Consider the following 24,035-nt stretch of genomic DNA (forward strand, 5'->3'; position numbering starts at 1 on the left):
AGGTGGGAGCGAGGGGCCTGTGCTGGAGGGACAGGCAAGGGGCCCGTGGGCCCCTCCTGATCTATCCTGTTGCTGCTTGAGTGTCCGTCTGTCTGTCTGTCTGTCTCATGACGGTTTCCTTGAGGCCCGCAGAGCAGCTTCCGGAAGGCGACTGGGGCTCAGCCAGGCACCGGCAGGGTCTTTGTGGGCCGTGCTGGCTGCCCGCCCTCACCTACAGATGGAAGCCAGAGGGCCTTTTCCCCAGCTTGTCTGATTCCCTTTCCCTTTCCCTCCCACGACCCTGCAGGGCAGACGGTCCCCTGTGATGACGGAGAAACTCAGACCTAGAGACAGATACCGTTAGCTTGGTCAGACGTATCAGCGGCCCCCGCAGGAGGACCCGGGCAAAGCCTGCAGAGACCGCAAACCTGCAGGCACCAAGAAGCAATCTGGGCAAGTGGGCAGGAAGGGGGGGCAGTCGGGGTCCCTGGCTCTGTGGCTGAGACCAAAGCTCCGTGTTACGGGCTGAATCGTGTCCCCTCAAAATTCCTGCCTTGGAGTCCTGACCCCCAGCACCTCAAAGAGTGGCTGTGTCTGGAGCTGGGCTTTTAGAGAGGCGATTAAGGTAAAACGAGGTCACTAGGGTGGGGCCCTAGTCCAATGTGACTGGTGTCCTTATAAGAAGAGGAGTTCAGGACACAGACACACACAGAGGGACGGCCATGTGAAGACACAGGGAGAAGTCGGCCGTCTACACGCCGAGGAGAGAGGCCTCAGGAGGAACCAGCCCTGCCCACACCTGGACCTCGGATTCCAGCCTCCAGGACTGGGGACAGTCAATCTGGCTGTTTACGCTTTCCAGACTCTGGGACTTTGTCATGGTGGCCCTGGCTGACTAATGCATTTTCCTTTAAGGGGAAAAACAGACCTGGCATGCAATCCTCCCTAACTTCTGTGACATCCAAGGAAAATCGTAAGGCTCAAGTCTTTGGACAGGAGCTGCAGAGGTTATGCCCGGATCTCCTTCTGGAAGGCCTGTGAGTGAGCAGGGGCTTTCTAACGTTCCGGGGAAGATAATAATAAAAGCAGGGTTTATGCAGTTTGCTTATCTGCACTCACTTCGCCACCAACCCCCTCGAGGGGCGCCCTCCGACCCCACCTCACACCTGGGGACACTGGAGCACCGGGAGGGGTAACTGTCAGTCCCACTGCAGGAAGCAGACCCTGCCCCTTCCTTGGGTGCCGCCCATGTCCCTTTGAAGCCTCACTGGCGTCGGTGGAGACTTCTAGCGACTCTCCTGGCAGAGCTGTGACTCTCCTGAGAAAGAGCTGCGTCCAGGGACGCTCAGAAATCCCTCGGACAAAGTCCCTGCCCTGAGCGAGACCCTCCCCATCAGCGGGTCCTGGCTTGTTGAGACTCATGCTGGCTGTTCCGTAGGCCTTTGGTCCTTTGGTCCCCAATTGGCGTGAATTCTTCTGGGTGTTAAGAGGAGGAAATAATGAAACCTGCCAGGGCCACGTCATCATTTCCAGACGTCTGGGTTGCGCGTGGGAAACGCCTGTGGCGTTTGGATCCAAGAGGCTGTCTGGGCGCCAGGGGCCCATGGCTCACTGCCTGTGGAACGCGACCTCGTCTTGCTGGAGACTCTGTGGCTGGGCCACGCTCTCCCTCAATGGCTTGATCTTCCCTCACTGAGATGTGCAGGACGTGGGATGCTGAGTGCTGCATTCACGTGGGCTTCCTGGAGGTGGTGTCTCAGCTCCTGGGCAGGGGAGACTGGGGGAGGTTCCACTACGGACAGTGACCTGACAGCGCTCAGGAGAGCACTCGGCACAGTCTCCCTTTGTAAGGTCTCTGTGGTCACCACCTGCCACCAAATCTGAAGGGCACTTGCTTCATTCAAAGTTGGAGGAAAAGTGGGAGCAGCTTAAGGCCATATCACTAAAGACGAAGGCAAATGCCACACCCTTTAAAAAGAGCTAATGGCTCACAAACAGGGTGATGGTGGCAGAAAGACAGACACACAGACCCATGGGACGGAATAGAGAATCCAGAAATAACCCTTGCATATACGGTCAAACCATCCTCGACAAGACCATGTGGTCGAACCACTGAATGCAATGGAGCAAAGGACACTCCTTTCAACAAATGGGCTGGGAAAGCTGGATCTCCACATGCCAAAGAGTGAACCTGGACCCCGACTTTCCACCATCTACAAAAATTAACTCAAAGTGGATCAAGGAGCTGAACGAAAGACTTGAAACTATAAAATTCCTAGAAGAAAACATGGGGGAAATCGTCATGACATAGGGTTTGGCAATGATTTCTTGCAAATGACACCAAAAGCACAGGCTACAAAAGCAAATATAAACAAGTGGGATTACATTAAACTTGACACTTCTATGCCACCACAGAAACCATCCATAGGGTGAAAGGTAACCGACACAAGGGAGAAAATATCTGTAAACCATGTATCTGATGGGGGCTCACATCCAGACGACAGAAAGAGCTCCTCAATTCAATACCCAAAACCAAAAGAATCTGATTAAAATTGGCAAAGGACTTGAATAGACGCTTCTTCAAATAAGATATACAAATGGCCAGTAAGCATGTGAAATGATGCTCAACAACATTAATCGTCAAGGAAATGCGAATCAAAAGCACAAGATACCACTTCACACCCATTACGGTAGCTACTGTCAAAAACCAGGAAATAACACCTCGTTGAGGATGTAGAGAAATTGTACCTCTCGTCCACTCTTTTTATGTTTTTTTTTTTTTTTTTTTTTTTTGCGGTACACGGGCCTCTCACTGCTGTGGCCTCTCCCGTTGAGGAGCACAGGCTCCGGACGCGCAGGTTCAGCGGCCGTGGCTTACGGGCCCAGCCGCTCCGCGGCATGTGCGATCCTCCCGGACTGGGGCACGAACCCGTTCCCCTGCATCGGCAGGCGGACTCTCAACCACTGCGCCGCCAGGGAAGCCCTCTTGTGCACTCTTGATGGGAACGTAAAACGGTGCAGCCACTGTGGAAGACAGTATGGAGGTTCCTCAAAAAATTAAAAATAGAGCTACCGTGTGATCCAGCAATCCAGCTTGCAGGTATATCCCCCAAAGAAGTGAAAGCAGGGTCTCAAAGAGATATTTGCACCCCCGTGTTCATTGCAGCACTGTTCATAGTAGCCAAGAGTTGGAAGCAACCCAAGTGCCCACTGACGGACAAATGGATAAAGAATATCTGGTCCGTCCACACGATGGGAGGTAATTCAGCCTTAAAAGTGAAGGACATTCTGACACGTGCAACAGTGCAGATGAACCTCGAAAACCTTATGCTCAGTGAAATAAACCAGTCACAAAAAGAAAACTACTGCGTGATGCTACTTTGATGAAGCAACCAAAATAGATAAACTCTTAGGAACAGAGAGTAGGATGGTGAGTGCCTGGGGCTGGGGGGAAGGGGAAAAGGAGAGCCGTCCAATTAGCGCAAGAGTTTCAGGTCTGCAAGATGAAAAGTTCGAGAGCTTTGCTGTACGACAGTGTGTATCCAGTTAACACTGCTTCACTGTCCGTTTAGAGATGGGCTGCAGGGGAAATTTTATGTATTTTTTGCAATAATAATAATAATAACAGAGCTAAAGGCTCTTCAAAGGATCAGAATTTGTAGGAAAGGGTAGGTGCACTGGAGTCAGGGCAGAGAGCAGAACTGAGGAGAGAGGTAGGCAGGCAAGACGCATGCTGGGCTAACTTCCGAGGTAGGTGTGGACACCGGCCCCTACCTGTGCCGTCCTTGGACTTGGCAAGTTCATTTAAGGGAGCTGGGGCCACACAAGGGTTGAGTTAATACAGGGAAATCACAGGCAGGCAGGAAGAAGCCTGTGGGGCTAAAATGTGGTGGTGGAGGGAGAGAGCAAGGCTGGCAATTGGGACGCACGCTCGTGTAGGAGAGAGTTTGGGTACCAAATTGGATGCAAACTCCCGGAGCACCTGCGATGTGCTAAGCTATGTGCACAGGTGAGGAGCTGCCCTGCAGGTAGAGATGAGGTGGCTCAGGGGACGCGTAGGCAGGATTAGGGACTCGGGCTTGTCTCCATGTGAGTAAGAACTGCAAATGCCAAGTGTCAGTAGTCTCCAAAGAGTTCCACCAAACATCATCCTTGGTTTCTTAATCGATGGCAGTGCCAGGCAAGAGCTCCTGCAAAAGCCTCCCGTAACGTCTGTTGAGGGTTTGCGCGGGGTCTTCCGTGGCCGTGGTTTCAAGGGGGCTCGGGTGCCTTGTACTGGGAGGGCCCTCCCTTGTGGGCCCGGATCCTTGGAAACCAGATCTCAGAGCAGCCCAAGTCTTGGGGGCTACGGGTGCTTCCGGATCCCACGTTGGCACGAACAGTTTTACAGATTGAAAAACGGAAATGGGTTTATCACTTGGTCTACCCTGCTTTCCAATTCAAAAAGCGGGCTGCTTTCAGTTCAAAGAGAAACAGTCCTTACTTGGTAGCCCCATCACATAATTATCATTAAAGTGATCGAACTGCACTCCCGGACAGACTGACGCTCGCTCTTAACGAGGCGTGGAAAGCCACCTCGTGGTGCTCCAGATGGAGAAGCTCTTTAAAGACCGATACCGTCCCTTCTCTGTCACTCATGGGAACTTTCCATTTCGAGCTCTTTGGGGTTGGTAACTTCATCTGATTGGTCAACTCACTTCTGAATCGTGCACAGGAAGTAAAATGAGAAGGGTGGGGGGAAAGCCACGGCTTTATTTATAGAAATCTCATTTTTGCTATCCATCAAAAAAATAAACACAGCCCACCTCACACTAAAAATACGCTTCTGAAGATCAACAATGAGGCCATGTTTGGCTGACTCCGTAAGAAGTGGAGATTTCAAACGGTAGGAATTTCTCACAGACGTTCCTAGAATAATCTAGGACAGTGTGCCAACAAGCCTTATTTTTTTTTTCATTGACGTTTTAAGCAACGTGTCACCTCCTCCTTGACTCTGAAACTGGCAAAGAGAAGCCTCATGCTCTGAGAGATTGGTACAAGCTGTGTGACCTTTGCCAGTTTACTTAACCTCTCTGAACCACGTTTCCAGTGTAGAATGATATCTACCTTTCAGGGATGCTGTGAGGAGTAAACCAGATAATAAACCCATAATAAAGTTCTGAACACAAAAGAGATGCTCGAGAACCAGCAGCGACGATCATAATACACTCACGGTGAGAATCTTTTGCCACCAATTCTGATTCCACAAGTCAAGGGCTGTTCACAGACCTGCTGGTGAACGTCGGCCTTCCTTGGGACCATATGTTAAACCTCTCCCAGCAGCACTGAAAGATTATTTTTTAGGTTTAAAAGAAACCAGGGAAGTCACAAAAAGGATAGGTCTGTTGCTCCATGATATATTTTAAAGACAGAACGATGGAGAAGCCCCTGTTACAAGCCCTAAGTCCCAGAGGATGCCACATAACGTCTCAACAGGTTTCATTCCTAGCGCATCCAGTGGAGAGGTGGCCTGGAACACTGCAACGTGCATGGAACCTGACCCCACCACTTCCTAACTGTGTGACCATCACTGTCCTCTCCTCTGTAAACGAGGAGGTAGTGGCACCTGCTCGGTAAGGCACACACAGCATCTGGCGTATAATCATGGACCACACATCTTAGCCATTATAATCATTCATAGCGATAGCATTGTATAATCTGCTCCTTTTTCTCTCTTGTCACTTAACTGTGTTCTATGTTGGTTTTACTCATCACTGTAAACCCCACACCCGGCACAAAACAGACGCTCAACAAATTTCTGGCTGACGAGGCAGGAAAATACCTTGTCCTGAAGGAGATGAAGCTGAGTAGATGGGAGGGTGATGATAATACCATGTGATGCGGAGCCCATGGGAGGACCTGCGGGGCTGCGGGGTGGGGGTGGCATGGGCGGAACCCTTGATGAGCTCTTGGGGAGGGGGAAGGTTTCGGGAGGGAGGAGGAGGTTTTCCTCGTGGGGCGTCCACAGGTTGTACCTCACCCCTCACTGATGAGCACTTAGGCTGTTTCCAAACACTTTTCACCGTTCTGCACAAAACAGTCGTTGCCCAACTCCTAGTCAATCAGTTCCTTAGGATATGTTTCTAGAATTGGAGTACAAACATCTATCTTATTCGCTCCATCCTCCACCCACCCATCCATCCAACATCCATCCATCCATCCATCCATCTATACATCATCCATCTGTACAAACTTCCTTCCTTCCTTCCATCTATCAGTCCATCTATCGAACCATCTATCCACCCATCCTCCATCCATTCACGTGCCCATCCATCCATCTATCCTTCCTTCCGTCCTTTGTCCCTCAGCAGAACTTACTTTTTTGTTCATATTGGTATTGTATTCCTTTTAAATTTATTCCTAGAGTATTCCTATTTCACACCCCCCACCTTGCTCTTTTGTATTGGCTTCTTTCTCCACTGTAATTTCCAGCAGTTGCACCTGATTTGGCCACACATTGACTCTGCAGAGCTGTTAGCATCTGACGCCCTGGCTGAGCTGTCCTGTTAGTTCTAACCATGTTTGAGCTGATACTTTTGGGTTTTTCAGGTAGGCCATCATATCACCTTCAGTCAGTGACCATTTTATATCCCTCTTTCAATACCTATAATTATTATTGAATTTTCTTGCCTCATAGCACATTCTAGAACTTTCAGGACATTGATAATTAACAGAGCTGATCACAGCATCCTTGACTTGTTCCCAACTTTCATGAGACCACTTTTAACAGGTCACTATTCAATGTGATGTTGGCTCCTGGCTTGAAATAGATTTTTCTAACCCTGTTATGAAGGTGTCCTTTTTGTTCGTTTAAGAGTTTTGGGCAGGCAGAGGTGTTGAGTTCTAGCCAATGTCTTCTTCAGCATCAAGTTAAGAAGATCACAAATGAAGCGGATTGCAGGAGGCCATGATTCTCCCACCCTGGCCTGTAGCTGCACCCTTTGCCAGACCACTTTGCAGTGCATCCCGTCAAGAGGAAGAGGGTGTTTCTGTAGCTTGAGCCTGGCCTGGCCTTGTGACTTGGTTTGGCCAATAGCATGAGACAACGTGACGGACCTCACCGGGCCTCCGTGTGCCCTCACTCTATCCTGGACCTGGCTACTGCCTGTGAACAAGCCTGGGCCAGTCTTCTGGAGGATGAGGGACTGATGTTTACTGCAGTGTCCTGGCAATCATGGAATGAGCCTGTGGGTGTGATTGGGCCCAATTTTTTTACATCCTGCCCTGTTGCCAAAACCTTAGCAGATGTGACCAGGCACTCGTGATCAGAATTGGCTACCTGAAAGACATGGAAGCAACCTAAATATTCATCGACAGAGAACTGGATAAAGAAGATGTGATACATATATACAATGGAATATTACTCAGCCATAAAAAAGAACGAAATAATACCATTTGCAGCAACATGGATGGACCTAGAGATTGTCATACTGAGTGAAGTAAGTCAGACAGAGAAAGACAAATATAATACGATATCGCTTATATGCGGAATCTAAAAAGAAATCTAAAAACAGAAACGGACTCACAGACTTAAGAGAATGAAATTATGGTAACTGGCAGGGGGGGAAGGGTGGAGGGAAGGGGTAGTTAGGGAGTTTGGGATCGACGTGTACACACTGCTATATTCAAAAAGGATAACCAACAAGGACCCACTGTATAGCACAGGGAACTCTGCTCCATGTTACGTGGCAGCCTGGATGGGAGGGAGTCTGGGGGAGAATGGATACGTGTATATGTATGGCTAAGTCCCTTTGCTGTGCACCTGAAACTCTCACAGCATTGTTAATCGGCTATAGTCCAATGTAAAATAAAAAGTTAAAAAAGAAAAGAATTGGCTACTTGAGACTTTATAAAATTGAAGGTTCATGTTTGAACGTCATATTGCTTCAAAAAATGGTGCTACCATCCACTCATGGGAGAGGATGGGTGTGGTCTCTGGGGATGCCCAGGAGCCTGGCTTCTAGGTGTGCGATGCTGAGAGGAGAATGAGCATGATATCCAGAGTGAGGGCATGGCGGCCGACACCCGGGAGGTCTTAGGCCCCAGAGGTACAGCCAGCTGAGGCCACTTTCTAAGTGGGTGGGCCTAGGGAGCGTTGATGCCATCCCACAGTGGGTCACAGAGTCTAAGCTGAACGAAGTCCCCAGAACACTGCTGTCCCTTTAAAATATGTCATCGAATCCTTTGAGATTCCTCTACTCAGAAGGGAGCCTAATCTCCCTCTACTTGCGTGTGGACTGAGCTTAGTGACTCACTTCTAACCAACAGAATAAGGTAGAAATGACAGCATGTAACTATTGAAACTAGGTCACCAGAGGCGTTTCAGCCTCTTCCTCACTCTCTCTTGGACCGCCTGCTCTGGGGAAGCCGGCCGCCATGTTGTGAGGCTGCCCAAGCAGCCTGTGGAGAGGTTCCTGTGGGGAGGAGCTGAGGCTCTTGCCAACAGCCTGTGAGCGTGCCAGCTTGGAGGTCAACCCTCCCGCCCCAGACAAACTTCAGATGCCTGTAAACCTGGGTGACATCTTGACCACAACCTCATGAGAGATCCCCAAGCCAGAATCACCCAGCTAAGCTCTTCCTGAATTTCTGAGACACGGAAAGGACCTGAGATAATAACTATGCCTTAAGACACGAGGTTCTGAGGTCGTTTGTTATGCAGCGCAAGATAAATAACATACTTCTTATGGTGGCTCTGAGTGGTGACTTCATCATTGCCAACTTGTTCTCCTTCATGAACTCAAGGGCCTGGCGGTTTTCTCATCTCTAACCTCCCACTAGTATAGACCTCTTAGTTTACTGGACACACCACTTAAAATGTATGTGCCAACTTGTGGCTTGAGAAGGAGCGAGCCTGGGTTTCTCAGACTGGTGTTGTACAAGAGAAGCAGGTCTCTGAACAAAGCCCTTCTACAGACCACTGTAGGAGAAGCCCCCAGAAGCTGCCTGACATTGGTTCTAACTGCCCTGGCATTGGTCTCTCACCCTTGTGGGGGGATTGGCAGAAGGCTAAGCTCAACTCAGGGTACCCCTGAAGACAGAAGCCAGGTCATAATTCCATGGTGGGATTACATGGTCAGTGAGAATGCTTTCCTGCAGAGCTGTTTTAGGTGGCTTGAAGCAGGGGTGAGTTCTGCCGCTGCCCTCTCCTGATGTCTTAAAAACATCTCACAGGAGCTACACACACACACACACACACACACACACACACACACGACATGCACACATGATAACGTTTTTGGTAACAAAACTTGCATGTGGCCAGCACCAAGAAGCCCCCTTCCTGACCCCCGAAGGGAAACTGCTATCCTGATTCCTGTCTTCACAGATGCATTTTGCTGTTGTGTGTCCTATAAACGGGGCTGGATGGAGTTCTGTTCATTCTATAAGTGGGAGCCTACAGTGTGCGCTCTTTAGTGTCTGGCCTCCTATGTTCATTGCAACCTTGGTGATTCCTCCCCGTGTTGGGAGCAGCTGTGGGTGGTTCACCCCAGGGATGTGGCGGGCTCCATGGTGGGAAAGGACCACGGGTGTGTATCTGTCGCAGGGCTGGTGGGCATCTGGGGGGTCCTGATTTGGGGCCATCATGAAGAGTACGGTGAGGAACCCTCATCTGTGTCTCTGGACAACCAAGGGCGGCGTGCGTCTCAGTTGAGTCCCGCGGGGAGAGGTCTGCTGGGCACCAGGTCTGCTTGGTTCAGCAGCAGTGACTCCCAGCTACTTAGTTTCCAGTATCAACTCCCACTCCCGCCAGCAGCCTGGCCCGAGGTTGGCATCATCTGTGTTTTGCATTTCAGCCCCTCTGATGGGTATATGATGGCATTGAGCTGTGGTTTCACTTTGCATTTCCTGATGACTAATGAACTTGAGGGCCTTTTCATGTGCTTACTAGGCCCTTTCTTTGAAGATGCTTGTTAATCACCTGATGTGATTTTCGGGTTCCTGGGAAGCAGGCCTATCTCTTGAGAACACACTGATAAGCTTTCTCCCAGGAGCAGTGACACATTTCATTTTCTTCCTCCAAGACTAGCCCAAACACACAGACGAGACTTCGAGCTGCTTGTGCCGATCCATTTTCTCCCCCAAGGGCTCATTTTGCGTCGCTCTGACCCCATTTTAATATCTGCATCCAGCAGGTAATCTGGCTGAGTTACAGTTACAAAGGTTTTGTCATGGAGAGCCCGCCGGGAGTTCTCTGTAAGTGCCTTCCTGAGATTTCACTTTGGCAGAGGTGAGCATCTGGTTACACCTTTTCAGAACACAACAATCGTGGCTGGGCTGTATGGAGGACACTTGGGACTCCCCTGCCCTCTGTCCTTGAGGAAACCCTTCACACTGTTATCAGACACCCCCCAGGTGTCTCCAAGTGGACGTGGGAGAGCCCTCACTCAGACTCTCACTATCTCCACTTTCACAAAAGGGTGGGGACTCGGGCCCACTTGATCCTCAGCAAGACACACAGGTCCTTGGACAATTAGCATCAGAAAAGAGCTGTAGAAGGGGGACTTCATTCATTCGGCAAATGTTTACTGAGCACCTACTATGTGCCTGGCACTGTGGGCATGCTGAGGATTCAGGACACACAAGAGATGCTCTCCTGGGCTACCTGGTCTTTACATCAGTGGAGGAGGACGGGCAGATAGTCAATAAGTCCAGTAAATCAGACCCAATTATGATTCTCAGACCCTACTTGGGGGGATGGAAAATGGGGAGCACTTTGGCCAACGGTTTGTCAGTTTCTTAAATAGTTAAACACACTTTTCCTCATATGACCCCCGTATTCCAGCTGGAGGCACTTATTGGAGAAATGAAAACATGCTCATAAAAAGCATTGCTCCTTGCAGCTCCATTCATAAAGGCTTCAAACTGGAAACAACCAATCCTTCCAGGAGGATGGATACGCAGGCTGTGGTCCATCCACGTGATGGGATGTACCCAGCATCAAACCCACTACTGCTCTGCATGACTGAGCACCAGAAGCTGGACATGGGGGAGTCCTCACCCTACGCTTTCTTTTATAGGAAGTTTAGAACAGGCAGAATTAGTCCTTGGTGGTGGGGGTGGGGGGCTGATGGGGGACAGGTGTGAGGCCACTTTCTGGGGGCGATGGGACTATTTCATATCTTAACGGGATATAGGTTATACAAGCATAGGAAGTTGTGTTAAAACCGATGGCACTGTGCACTTGAGCTCTGGGCGTTTTACTCTATGTGGATTACACCTCAGTTTACAACATCTAATTAAGACATGTGCTCGGAGCTACAAAGGAGAGGGGCTGGTGTTAGGAGTGGGGGCAACGGGCACCCCCAGTGGGATGGAGAAGGCTAAAAAGGTCTCCGTCAGATGACATCGAAGGCCAGAGATGAGAAGGAGATAGAAAAAGAGGGCTCCAGGGGAGGAGGCTGCTTGTGCAAAGGCCCGGGGCTGCCATCTGGGGTGGCTGGGGGACAGCCTTTCCTGAGCCACCAGTAGACTTTCATTTTGTGGCTTTGTGGCTGGTAGGACTAGCGGGTCCAGAGCCTGAGGCGAACTCCACCTGGTCTCAGTCCTCACTCTTCTCTGGCTCCACCTTTGGCTTCCTTCATTTGTTTCCCTTTCATCTTGATGTTAATTTATGCTATTTTCTTATATTTTATCCACAGGTATAAACTGGCTATAATCTTTTATTTGAGGGATGGGAGGACAAAGGAGAATTAAGGGTGGAATGTGAACCAGCACAGGTAAGGCTTTGGGGGCCATCCACGTTCTCCTCGTGGGCATGGCAACTTCATAAAGATTCAAATACAATGGCTAGTCCTCTCCTCCCCGCCCAAAAGAACAGTGATAGGAGCAGACATTTAAACATTGCAGGTGGTTCCACCCACCACCCGCCTCCCAGGGAGCCTGAGTCGAGGGAGGTGAACCTCCTGTTCCTTGTTCAGGTCTCATGCCCTCGTGCCTTTCAGCATGTAGGCATCATCCACCCCCCAGGACCCCAGCCCTCGAGGAGCTGCATGCATTCTCTAGACTCACTGTCCTTTAGAGGTTGAACTTCATCTGGCACCAGCCAAAGACACAAGACACAGGTGTCTCTTCTAAGGCAGCAGGAAACACAGTTGGTGCTGGACCTGTCAAAGACTGGCCTCCAATGTGGCCTCCTCAAGGGACTTTCATAGTTAATCATCCTTTGACTCTAACCTCCTCCTTAGATTTGAGAAGAGGGGAGAGAGCACCAGACTTGGAGTAAGCAAACAAGAGCTCTGGTCCCATCTCTGTCACCAAAGTGCTGTGTGACTTTAGGAATATCACTCAACCTCTCTGAGCCCCAGTTTCCTTCTGTCACCAGGAAAATGAGGGGGTTGGACCTGGATTTCTCATTCTGGGTTCTCTGGAAGGGATCCAGGACATTCATTAGCCTCTTTAAGGGCAGAAAAACACCTGTTCTAATGACTATTTATTAAAATCAGTGATATAATTGTTGAAAGATTTCCCCCTTGAGATGGAAGTTGGAGGCCTCTGTATGGAAGTGAGGTGGTCAGTTGAGGTCAAGACTCGATTTATGGCTCAGCTGGACACTTCTAGCAACTCTTGGAGCTTTGGCCAAGCGAGAGTTTTAAATTGTTTGTATTCTTAGTCACATACTGTTTAATACATAACCCCAACTGTCGGTGGTGGAAAGACCGCTGATGTTAAAATACTAATTAAGAAAGAGCTCACATATGACAAAAATTTAGTAAATTCAGCTTAAGATGGTTTCATAAGTTGACGGCTATCATCTAAAATCGACAGCTCATTAAGAAATCTCTAGAACCTCAACCACCAATGTGGAAAAAAAGAAACGAGTAACTTCACACAGGAGAAGCCTGACACCTCACCTCAGCCAGGCGAGCAGGCAGCATCCCAGGGACCAGCCGTGTGGAGGGCGTATGCCCTCGTGCGATGGGATGAGAAGGCATTTCCCCTCTGTGGTCCTCCCCCCAGACCCACAATCCCAGTCTCATCATGACAGAAAGTTCCAGCTGAAGCACATCCACAAAACAACTGCATTAGTCGTCCCCAAACTGCCGAGGTCATCGAAAACAAAGAGTCACGGCCAAGAGGAGCCTAGGGAGAAACGACAACTAAATGGATGGGATCCTGGGACAGAAAAGGACGTCAGGTGAAAGGACCGAGGAGTCTCCATAAAGCGTGGACTTCAGTTCATAATAACATATCAATATTGGGTGGTGCGTGTGAGGATGTACCGTGATAATGCAAGATGTTAACAACGGGGGAAACAGGTGTGGGTTATATGGGAATGCTGTACTATCTTTGCAATAATTCTGTGCATCTAAAACTGCTGTAAAAGAAAAAATTATTTAAACAGAGACGGAGTAACAGTGGTGACAATTACCCAACTGTAACCGGCTGGGCAGGAGCCTTGCTCACGTCTGCCATGTGTTTCTGGTGGGGAAGAGCTGGTGAAGAGTGAACCCAACGCTGAGTCTTCATGCAGACACAGGTCACGAACATACAAAATCAGCTGGCTGATTTTTTTTTTAACATCTTTATTGGAGTATAATTGCTTTACAATGGTGTGTTCGTTTCTGCTGTATAACAAAGTGAATCAGCTATACGTAAACATATATCCCCATATCTCCTCCCTCTTGCGTCTCCCTCCCACCCTCCCTATCCCACCCCTCTAGGTGGTCACAAAGCACCGAGCTGATCTCCCTGTGCTATGCGGCTGCTTCCCACTAGCTATCCATTTTACATTTGGTTGTGTATATATGTAAATGCTACTCTCTCACTTTGTCCCAGCTTACCCTTCCCCCTCCCTGTGTCAACTGGTTGATTTTTAAAATGCATCATACAAGATAATGATGATAGTTCAGACAAGATAACCCCAGACCAGTCATACTGATGACAGTTTTATTTATTTAATTTTTATAAATTTATTTATTTTTGGCTGTGTTGGGTCTTCGTTGCTGCGGGGGGGACTTTCTCTAGTTGCAGTGAGCGGGAGCTACTCTTTGTTGCGGTTGGTGTACAGGCTTCTCATTGCAGTGGCTTCTCTTGTTGCAGAGCATGGGATCTGGGTGTGCAGGCTTCCGTAGTTGTGGCATGTGGGCTCAGTAGTTGTGGCGCACGGGCTTAGTTGCTCTGCAGCATATGGGATCTTCCTGGACCAGGGCTCGAACCCGTGTCCCCTGCATTGGCAGGAGGATTCTTAACCACTGCGCCACCAGGGAATTCCTGATGACAATTTAAAATTCATATATATATGGGACTTCCCTGGTGGTCTGGTAGTTAAGAATCTGCCTTCCAGTGCAGGGGATGTGGGTTCGATCCTTGGTCAGGGAACTAAGATCCCACATGCCGCAGGGCAAGTAAGCCTGTGAGCTGCAACTACTGAGCCCGCGCACTCCAGAGCCCGCACGCACCTCAGCTAGAGAGCCCACGCACTCTGGAGCCCGAGTGCCACAACCTGAGAAGCCTGTGTGCCACAACGAAGAGCCCACACGCTGCAAAGAAGACCCAGTGCAGCCAAAAAAAGAAATTTCATATATATGTATTTATCTACCTCTATATAGAGAGATTATATATATTATACAAAACACATTATGTTGAGCTATCTATCATCTACCTGCCTATATACATCTATCTATCTATCTATCTATCATCTATCTATCAATCAAGGGGAAAACTTTCCATGCTATACCAATATCCAAAGTGAAGTATTTTTCACTTAAAATCACTCCTTTTTCATATAGCACACAAATGAAATACCATGGCATGCTTAACTCCCAGGAGTTCGCCTGAGACATGATTACTGTGCATGGGTGTCCTGAGCCCCAGTGGGCGACGCTGATCGGGCCCAGGCAACCCCCAGGTCTTCTCCAGCTCTGATCTTGGGGGTTTAAGGACAAACGGGTGGTGTAAAATCAAATTGGAAAAGCAAACCTAAGTCCTGTCCTTCTGGAACTTTGTGGAGTGCAGGGAGAGTGACACTGATAGAATACTGCTAGCAGCAGGTATGGGGGCAGCTGTGTAAGTGCTCAGGGGAGAGGAGCCTGGTGCCGAGATGCCACTGGGGTCAGGAAGGGCCTCCTGAAGGAGGCGACGGAGCTTGGAAGAAGAAACGGCCAAGAGCCCAGGGAGCAGGAAAGAGAGGACGAAGGACCACAGGAAGGTCAGTGAGGCTGCGGGCAAGCGCTGGAGGTGAGAAGGAATCGGAGAGGCAGGTGAGCCCCACCTGTGGGCCAGGGCTGGGTGAGGGCTGGCGGGGGTCCACTACAGGGGGCAGGAGGGGGCCAAGGTGGACACAGGCCAGTGCGGAGGCAACAGTGGAACTGAAGAGAGGGCAGCACAGACACGGGGAGCCGTAGGCAGCTTTGAGACACGTACAGGAACTGGCATCAGATGGACCAGGTAGAGGGCGGAATGTGGGCCTGAGTGGAGGGCTGCCAGCACCGCGCACAGCTGTGTGACTCGCTTAAGCCCTGGAGGTGGGAGGGATCTGAGCCCCCTTGGCCTGAGGACAGGACTGGAAGGAGGAAGGAATGCTCCATGGGCTTCCGCTCCAGCCCGGAGCCCAGAGTCCTCAAGAGCAGAGTCTGCAGTAGGAACACGAGCGCGGCCTGGAGCTGCCCTGCACCCGCCTTACCCCTGCACCCCCAAACCCCGGCCGTTCTCCGTCCAGGAAACACAATGCAATAAAAATTATGCCCAATTATGCCTTCTTTCTAACAGCTCACATCAACAGCTCCATTTCCACCCCCAATGGCGTGTTCAGACTTTTGCAGTGAAGGTGCCGTGTAAATGCATTAAAACATCATTCTACACCCGAGGCCGTACGTGGGCAGAAATCGTTCCAGCTGGGTGTGAAGGGAAAGGATGAAATCTTGGGTGTCACCGGGAATGTTTGTACACCACCCCCAGAGGCAAATGGGGGTGCAGCTGGAGGGAGGAGCTTTCGGCTGACTGGAGGGGGTGGGGCCTGGTGCGTTTGGCTGTGTGTGTGGGAACTCAGAGCCCAGCTGGACTGCATCACAGTGCAAGGCCCAGAGGGGAGCAAGGTGACCCCCGGGTTGCAAAAAGAAAGCAGGCTGGATTACCAGGCAAGACATCTATGCGCACGCAGGCCCTCTGAGGGCTGAATGCAAGGAACCAGGCGTTTGTCTACCCAAAGGCCACGTGACCATCGTCAGATGGATTTCTGAGGGTCGGCAGGCTTTTGATACTTCATTGCACAGCATGAGAACGCCGCCACAGGTGCCTGGCGCTGGAAGCCGGGGGCGTGACCGCTGCTGGGGGTGCCCACGCCAGGCAAGGGCAGGCTCTGGAGAGGAAGATCTTAGCGGTCAGCAGCAGCAAAACCTCCCCCCCACCAGCCCCCTCAGAGGACTGCCTTCTCTTTGGAGAGCTGGGGAGGTGGTAGATGAGTTGAGGAGGACCCCAAGTCTGGAGCTGGGGACCCAGTTCTGGCCCTAGGCCAGCTGTCACAACTCTGGTCTGAATCTAGGGTCCCCCCATCTACCCTGACTGATTCACAGGGTACCCTTGGCTGTGTGAGCATGGACATGTTGCTTGGTGTCTCTGTGCCTTGGTTTCCTCATCTGTCAAAAGGGGCTCATAATATTACTAACAATATTACCAACTTAACAAGTGAATATTAAAGGAGGTGACGTATGCAAAGGGCTCACAACAGTGCCTGAAACAGAATGAGTTGACAAAAACTGTCAGCTATCATCCTTCCCTCCATCCCTCCACCAAGCCCCACCGTGCCAGGCCCTGTGCTGGGGCTAGAGAATGAATCCATCCAGGGAGGCAGACATTACGGAGGCAGTTACCTGAGACCTGACCTGCCGTGTGTCTGAAGGAAGTGACAGCTGCGGTGAAGCAGGCAGGGCTGTAGGATGAATGTGCCCTCGGGATACAGAGCTTACTTAGCCAGAATCAGGGCCTTTCCACAATGTACACCACAGTGTAAAGCAAGACAGGCTGTAAACTCCATGAGAGCAAGGACGGCGGCTACCCCGTACCTCCAGCTCCTGGCCCTGTAACTGGCCCAAAGACAGAGTCATCCACCTCTAAGTTGAATTGAATTATGCATCAAACTGCAGGGGTACAGGACAGGTTTCTCAATCAGCCACATGACAGCACAGAAGAGAAGCTCACTGTATGTACAAGGGCATCAGAGGACGTGATCAAGAGAGTGAAAAGACAACCTACAGGATGAGTGGAAATATTTGCATATCTTATAATTGGTAAGGGTTTAATATCCAGAATATATAAAGAGCTCCTACAATTCAATAACAAAAAGACAAACAACCCATCAAAAAATGGGCAAAGAAATTGAGTAGATTACAAAGACTATATACAAGTAGCCAATAAACACATGAAAAGATGCTGAACATCATTAGTCATTAGGCAAAGGCAAATCAAAACCACAATGAGATGCCATTTCACAACCACTACGATGGCTGTCACACACACAAAAAAGCGAAACTAACAAGTGTTAGTGAGGATTGAAGAAATAGAAACCCTCCTACACTGCTGGAGGGAATATACAAAGGCGCCACGGCTGTGGAAAACAGTTTGGTGGTTCTTCAAAAAGTTAAAGATAGGATCCAGCTATTCTGCTTCTACATATATACCCCAAATAATTGAAAACAGGACAAACAGACACTGCATGCAAATTTTCATTGCAGCTTTAATCACAACAGCCAAAAAGAGGAAATAGCTCAAGTGTCCATTGAATGAATGGATAAAGAAAATGTGGTCTCACATTCAATGGAATGTTATTCAGCCATAAAAAGGAATGGAGTTCTGATACCTTGAACCCTGAAAACATGTAAAGTGAAATATGTCAGACACAAGAGGACAAATATTGTGTGATTTCGCTCCTGTGAAGCATCTAGAAGAGTCAGATTCATAGAAACAGAAAGTAGAACAGAGGTTACCCCGGGCTGGCGTTGGGGGAGGGAAATGGAGAGTTATTGCCTAATCAGTGCACAGTTTCTGTTTCCGGATGATAAAAAAGAGTTTTAGGAGTAGACAGTGGGACCTTCCTGGTGGCGCAGTGGTTAAGAATCGCCTGCCAATGCAGAGGACATGGGTTCGAGCCCTGGTCCGGCAAGATGCCATGTGCTGCGGAGCAACAAAGCCCGTGCGCCACGACTACTGAGCCCGTGTGCCACAACTACTGAAGCCTGCACGTCTAGAGCCCGTGCTCTGCAGCAAGAGAAGCTCCCGCAATGAGAAGCCCGCGCACCACAATGAAGAGTAGCCCCCGCTTGCTGCAGCTAGAGAAAAGCCTGCGTGCGGCAACGAAGACCCAACGCAGCCCAAAATAAATAAATACAATTAAAAAAAAAATAGTAGTGATGGTTGCCCAACATTCGGGATGGACTTTAATGCCACTGATTTGTATGCTTAAAAATGATTAAAACGTTATGTCTATTTAACCTCAACTAAAGAAACAAAAACCAAGAAGGTGAACTCCTCACCTACCCCGACCCATACCTGTTTCTCCAAACAGGTCAATCCAAAAATCTTGGAGCAGTCTTTGATTTTTCTTTTACTCTCAGACCCTCCATCTGATGTGTGGGCAATTCCTGTCGGCTCTACTTTCAAAATATACCCAGAGGCTGACCTCCACGGGTCCCGGCACAAGGTCACCAGCATCTCAAGCCTGGATTACTGCAAGAGTCCCCGGACCGGCTTCTGTCCTTCCCCCCTCAGCCTGTTCTCCAAAGCAGCCAGAGGGATCCTGCCCAAACCTTGGTCAGCTCCAGCCCCTTCCAGCAGCTCCCATGTCGCCCAGCCCAGTGGCCAGGGGCCCATCACAATCTGGACTGCCTCTCCCACTCCCTCCAGACTCCGTGAGCCCACTGGCATGTTTCGGGCACTTCAGGTGTGAGGCTTTGCACTGGCTGTTCCCTCTGCCCCGAGTGCTCTTCCTTCAGGTGTGCGTTCCCAGGCTGCCCATCAGTGAAGGCTTCCCTGGCACACCCTATCTAAAATCGCCCCCTATTCTGTTCAGCTTTTCTTCATGGGACACATCACCAGCCAACATATGACGTATTGAATTCTCCTACGTGGTCAAAAACGTTTCATGAGGGCCGGGCCCGCGTCTGCTTTGTTCCCTGCTGTGTCCCAAGCCCCGAGGACGCAGTGCCAGGCTACCTGTAGCTGTTTGTTGAAGAGGCTAGTGAACGTTTCGGGAGGGACAGCTCTCCCGTCCTCTCTGAGCGGGTAGCATAGCGTGGTGACGACGCACAGCCAGACCGCCTGGGATTCAGATCCTGCATCTGTCATTTATCAGCTGTTTGACCTTGAGTAATCTCTCCATGCCTTAGTTTTCTCATCCATAAATGGGGAGATAGTAGTGTGCATCTCATAAGGTAGGTGAGGCTCACATGTGACGACGCCCAGCACACAGTGAACTGCTCAACCAACAGCCCCCCTCCCTCTCTCCACGCCCAGGGTGCCATCAGTGCAGAGAGGCACCTGGGCTAGTTTCCAAGAGGAGGGGACTTCCCAGCAGGGTTTTGGGGGATGAACAGGAGTGAGCCGGGCAGACGTGTCCTGGGGGAGGGGTGCCCACCCCCACCTCGTCCTGATCCTACCTGCCCTTGCGGGAGGTGCTGACCACAGGCTTATGAATAAATAGCTTATTAATAAATAACGAGGGAGCTTCTAAAGAAGGCACAGAGGGAGGCGGCATCTGTAACAATCGATTGCTCCGGGGAAGCAAGAATGAGCTGGTCCTGGGATAAGTCTCAGAACATCCGGTAGGACTTCACATCTGGGTCTGTGAACTGAAGCTGGTAGCGATGAAGATGGAGAGGGGGAGGGGGGCATTAACAGGGGATGACAGCAGTGGGGGCGGTACTCATGCACAGAGCGGAGCCCCTCCAGCAGAAAGCTATACACTCAAGTCATCTTCACAAACCCTCTGGGTTGACAGCTAAGGCACAGAGTGGTTGAGTAAGTTGGGCAAGGTCACACAGAGCTGCAGGCAGCAAAGCTGGGATTTAGAATTGGGTTCTCCACAGCTGAACCCCCCTGCGAGGACATCCCCTCTCAGGGCCTCAGTGCCTGGCATGGAGACAAAGCAGAGGACTCAGGTCCCTTTCTATCCTCCACCTCCCCAGCTTTATTACTTCCTATTTACCTGCGAGCGCCAATGCAGCCTCTGGGTCTTAATTACACCGAATGAGCTAGACAGTAGTGTGACGCTGTCAGAGTTTGCCCACATTTCTTGCATGCCAGCTGTGGTGGAACAGTATGCCCAGCGGCAAACCCAGGAATGGAGGCTGGGGCACTGGTCCTGGGGTCTTAGACCTGTCACTGCTAAAGCCCAGAGCAGGAGAAAGGGGGCGAGACCCCTGCCCACCACACAGAGTGGAGATGCAGGTGAAGGGAGCAGCAGGTCTGCTCTAGGAGTGGAGTCTGTCCATCATTACGGCTCAGACCTGATGGATCAGACCCTCCATTAGGGAAAGCCTCCCCGATCCTCACATCGGAGATATGCCCCCCCCCCCCGCAATTTAGAGGCTCTCAGAACCAAAGAGCAAGTCCCCAGCTAGTACACTCTTGTGTGCAGGAATCAGTTTCAGCTGCATCACTGGGTGATTCTGCTTGGGGTGGGGTAAGGGAGAGCCAGAAGCCTCCTGGGAGCTGGACCCAGACATCCTGGGCTCCACTTTTGGTAGCCCCATGTACTAACTGTGTGGTCTCAGTTTCTTTGTCTGCACAATGGGGACGATTCCGCTCCCAGCTTACAGGGTTGGACTGAGGATGAAACGAGTGAAGTGCTTAATTCCGTGCCAGCGGGAGGCAAGGGCTTGGTTAGATGCTCACAGATGCTGAGTTTGGGGCTCCTGTGCCCAGCTGGTTCCCGAACTCATCCTGTCCACACGGGAGCTGGAAGAAGCCACTCGTGCAAGCAGGCCAGTGTGCCCAGAACCGTCCTGGCTGACTTCTCAAGCCTGTCCCTTCCTTCCTGTTCCTAGGTCTGGCCTCCCCCCTCTGGCTGGCAGTGCCCCCTCTCTCTTCCTCCTGGGAAGAATCTGATGAGTATACAGTGTCATTTCTAGAAAGAAGCCAAACTGGGGCTCTTTAAGAAGCAGACATCAGGATAAGTTGCTCCATGGGACTCCAGCCCACCCTCACCAAAAGAGATGGGGGCATGGGGGGGAGGAGGGAGGAGCAAGGGACAAGAAGCAGTGCTCCGTGCTATAGTTAGCAGCTCCTGGTTCCAGGTGGCTCTGATTGCAGGGCACAGCATCCTAACCAGGGCGCTCCCGGCTGGAACTCAGCTGTATAATTAAATAAGGCCGAGCGCCCGCTCTAGCCCCTCGTCACTGTCCCGCTCTGAGGTTTTATTTAATAACCTCTGAACTGGGAGGGGAAAAATCATTCAGGAAACATTGCTTGGGTCATTTATTTTAAAATTATTGGTATAAAAATAGCCAGGGTCGTGATTTATGTGCAGGGAGGGGCCAAGGAAGCCAGGGACTCCCCCTCCCAACTCCTGTCCAAGCCTCGTGTGTCCCCCCCAAGTTCCACCGCAGTTTCCATTATGACTTCAAGTCAGAGTAGTCACTTTACATCACAAATTAATCTCTAGAATAGCACGGAAATATTATGTGTATTCATAGCGCCTGTGAAAACATCCGAAAACCTTCCATCTGCCGAGGGCCTCGGACGCGCACGGCTGGAGATGCTCTCCCAGGAATTGAAAACCGCACGGCAGGCCTGGCATTTGCCCGCCAGGGGGCCACTGCCTCCCCCAGCCCCGCCCGGCCCGCGGTCCAGCTGTCCGCCGTCAGTTTGTCTGTGAGTGCCCCCAGTGACCTGCGGCCGACAAAGTCAGCCCCCCCCCCAAAACCTCGCCGGAGACGGTCCCCGCCACCGGAGACGCGGGTCCTTGTCGCCTGCCCCTCGCGTGCCCCTTGGTCCCGGGGAAGCCGCTGTCCCCGAACGTCCCCGACGCCGCTGCCGCCACGCCCGGGGCCCTCGCCCCCTGCGCCGCCCCTGGATACTCACCAGCTGCGGGGGCTTCCTTAGGCGGCAGCCCCTCGAGGCCGATGTCGCCCTCCAGCATGGCGTGGCTCGCTGCCCGGCTCCGGTGCGCCCCGGACGCACGGGGTCCAGGAAAGGGGGTGAAGAAGTCACCCCCAGAGGTCTGCAGTGAGTCTGAGGGCCGGGGTCCGAGCCCAACTCGGGAGGGGACGGTCCCCCTTCGCCTCCCCAGACGCAGCACGCGAAGCCGCAAGTGCAGGAGCCAAACTTGACCGCCCACGCGCACCGCCGCGCCGCTCCGCCCCCTCGGCTTTTTGGGCTGGGGGTCCTGGCCGGCTCCCCGCCACCGCCCCCCCGGGGCTACCTGCGGACACCGCCCTCGCCCCGCCCCGTGCGCAGCGCGACTCCCCCGCGGCCACCCGGACACCGAGCGATGGCGCGGGACGCTGGAGGCCAGCCGCAGCGATCGGCCCGCGGGTCCCGCCCGCCCCCGGCCTCCCGCTCTGCGCTCTGCGGGGCGAGTCTCCACCAGCTGCCGGACCGTCTTATCAGTCGGGGTGAACAGCGGGGCCCTGAGAGGCTGTGCTTGACGGGTCCCCAGCCAGGGCCCCAGGGAAGGGGTGCTGACTGGGGGGAGGGGGCAGCGATCCAGCCCCGAGAGGCTGGCACAGCATAGGGCGTCAGTGGAGAGTGCACGGCCCCCTCCCCCAGGCGGGACCCCAATTCATCACTCTGAATTTGTCAGAAGAGGGAGGAAGTGAAGCCCAGGGATGGGAAGGAGATCTGGAGGTTACAGGGCAAGTGCCTGGCCGGAACTTGAACACCAACCTATGCAGAACTTGGGAATCTGGATAAAGTGAGAACTGCCCCCAAATGGGAGAAAACTGTGTTATTTGAGGATTCTAATTAAGCGAGGCCAAGAGAACTCAGCCAGGGGTGCTGGCAGGGACTTCCCACCCACATCCTGCAGCCTGGCTCAGGGCTGGGAGCTGAGAGGTGCCACTCTGCAGCCCTATCCCTGTTTAGAAGGCAAGGTCTGGACAATTCAGCACCCTCCCGGGCAGCGGAGATGTGGGCATCAGGAGAGTGCGGAGAACCTTAGGCAAGGCGCCTCCTGTCTCCCCAAACCTCACACCCGTGACACCTCCAGGTAAATAACTATAAATTCTGAGGCAGAACTGCCTTAAACAGAATGTTAATTTAAGCTGCTCCCTGATCACTGCACGGGCAGTGGCGGGAGGGGACAGCCTGCCTGACCTTTTGAAAGGCCATCGCCCACTTTCCACAGCCTGAGGAAGAGCCAGGCTGGTGCCGGGAGCCTACCTGGTCCGGGGACCCTTGGATCACCTGCCAAGTAAATACCCCACGAGCCCCCGGCTTTGCCTGGCTCTGGGTGGAGACACATCCAGCCGCCCTGGGGAGACAGACCACATCCACGTGAAAGGAATCTATGCGTCCTTGAGGATGGATGACCAGTCCTCCCTGACCCCTGCCAAGCCTGCTGGCATTGGTACCCACGCGTACTCTTCTGGGCGGAAACGCTTGCAGTAGCAGCAAAACCACAAAGAAATGTCTCCAGCTGGGACGTTCTTCCCTGCCCTCCACCCAAAGTGCTGTGTACAGAGAGGAGATTCAAGCCTCCTCCTACCCAAAGGGTCAGGGAGAGAGGTGACCTGCAATTGTCCTTTGTATTTATCTCGTTTCAGTCTGGACTAAAAAATTGGTGGGGTGCTGTGGGTGGATGAAGTCTCATCCTGTGAAGAGGCTGCCAGGCAGCCCCAAGTTGTGTGCTGCGCACCCCACGTGTATACCTAGGATGGCCGAGGGGTCTGGATGGAGAGAAAGCGCCGTAGGGGCCCTTGCTGGGGCCGTGTGCGTTTCACAGAGCCTAGTCATCTGACCCAGACCATGGGTGTGCGGGAGTCCAGATACAAGGTCATTTTTCTTGGAAGAGTCTGATAGCCAACGTGATACACAGCAATAGCTCAGTTGTGTAAATACACAGAGAAAATTTTAGAATTCTAACC

General features: G+C 51.6%; 1 protein-coding gene across 5 annotated transcripts in view; it reads right to left on the reverse strand.

Annotated features, from left to right (window-relative positions):
* Positions 1–22,253, reverse strand: part of ANO1 (anoctamin 1) — a 161,508-nt gene extending 139,255 nt beyond the window's left edge. For all 5 annotated transcript variants that reach the window (XM_079929146.1, XM_079929143.1, XM_079929144.1 and 2 more), the window contains exon 1: positions 22,033–22,253. In XM_079929146.1, coding sequence (XP_079785272.1) covers positions 22,033–22,090 — 58 coding nt within the window. In that variant the 5' untranslated portion in view covers positions 22,091–22,253. The remainder of the gene's footprint in view (positions 1–22,032) is intronic.
* Between the last annotated feature and the right edge of the window lie 1,782 nt (positions 22,254–24,035).

Source organism: Stenella coeruleoalba, assembly GCF_951394435.1.
Source record: "Stenella coeruleoalba genome assembly, chromosome: 8".
NCBI lineage: Eukaryota > Metazoa > Chordata > Mammalia > Artiodactyla > Delphinidae > Stenella > Stenella coeruleoalba.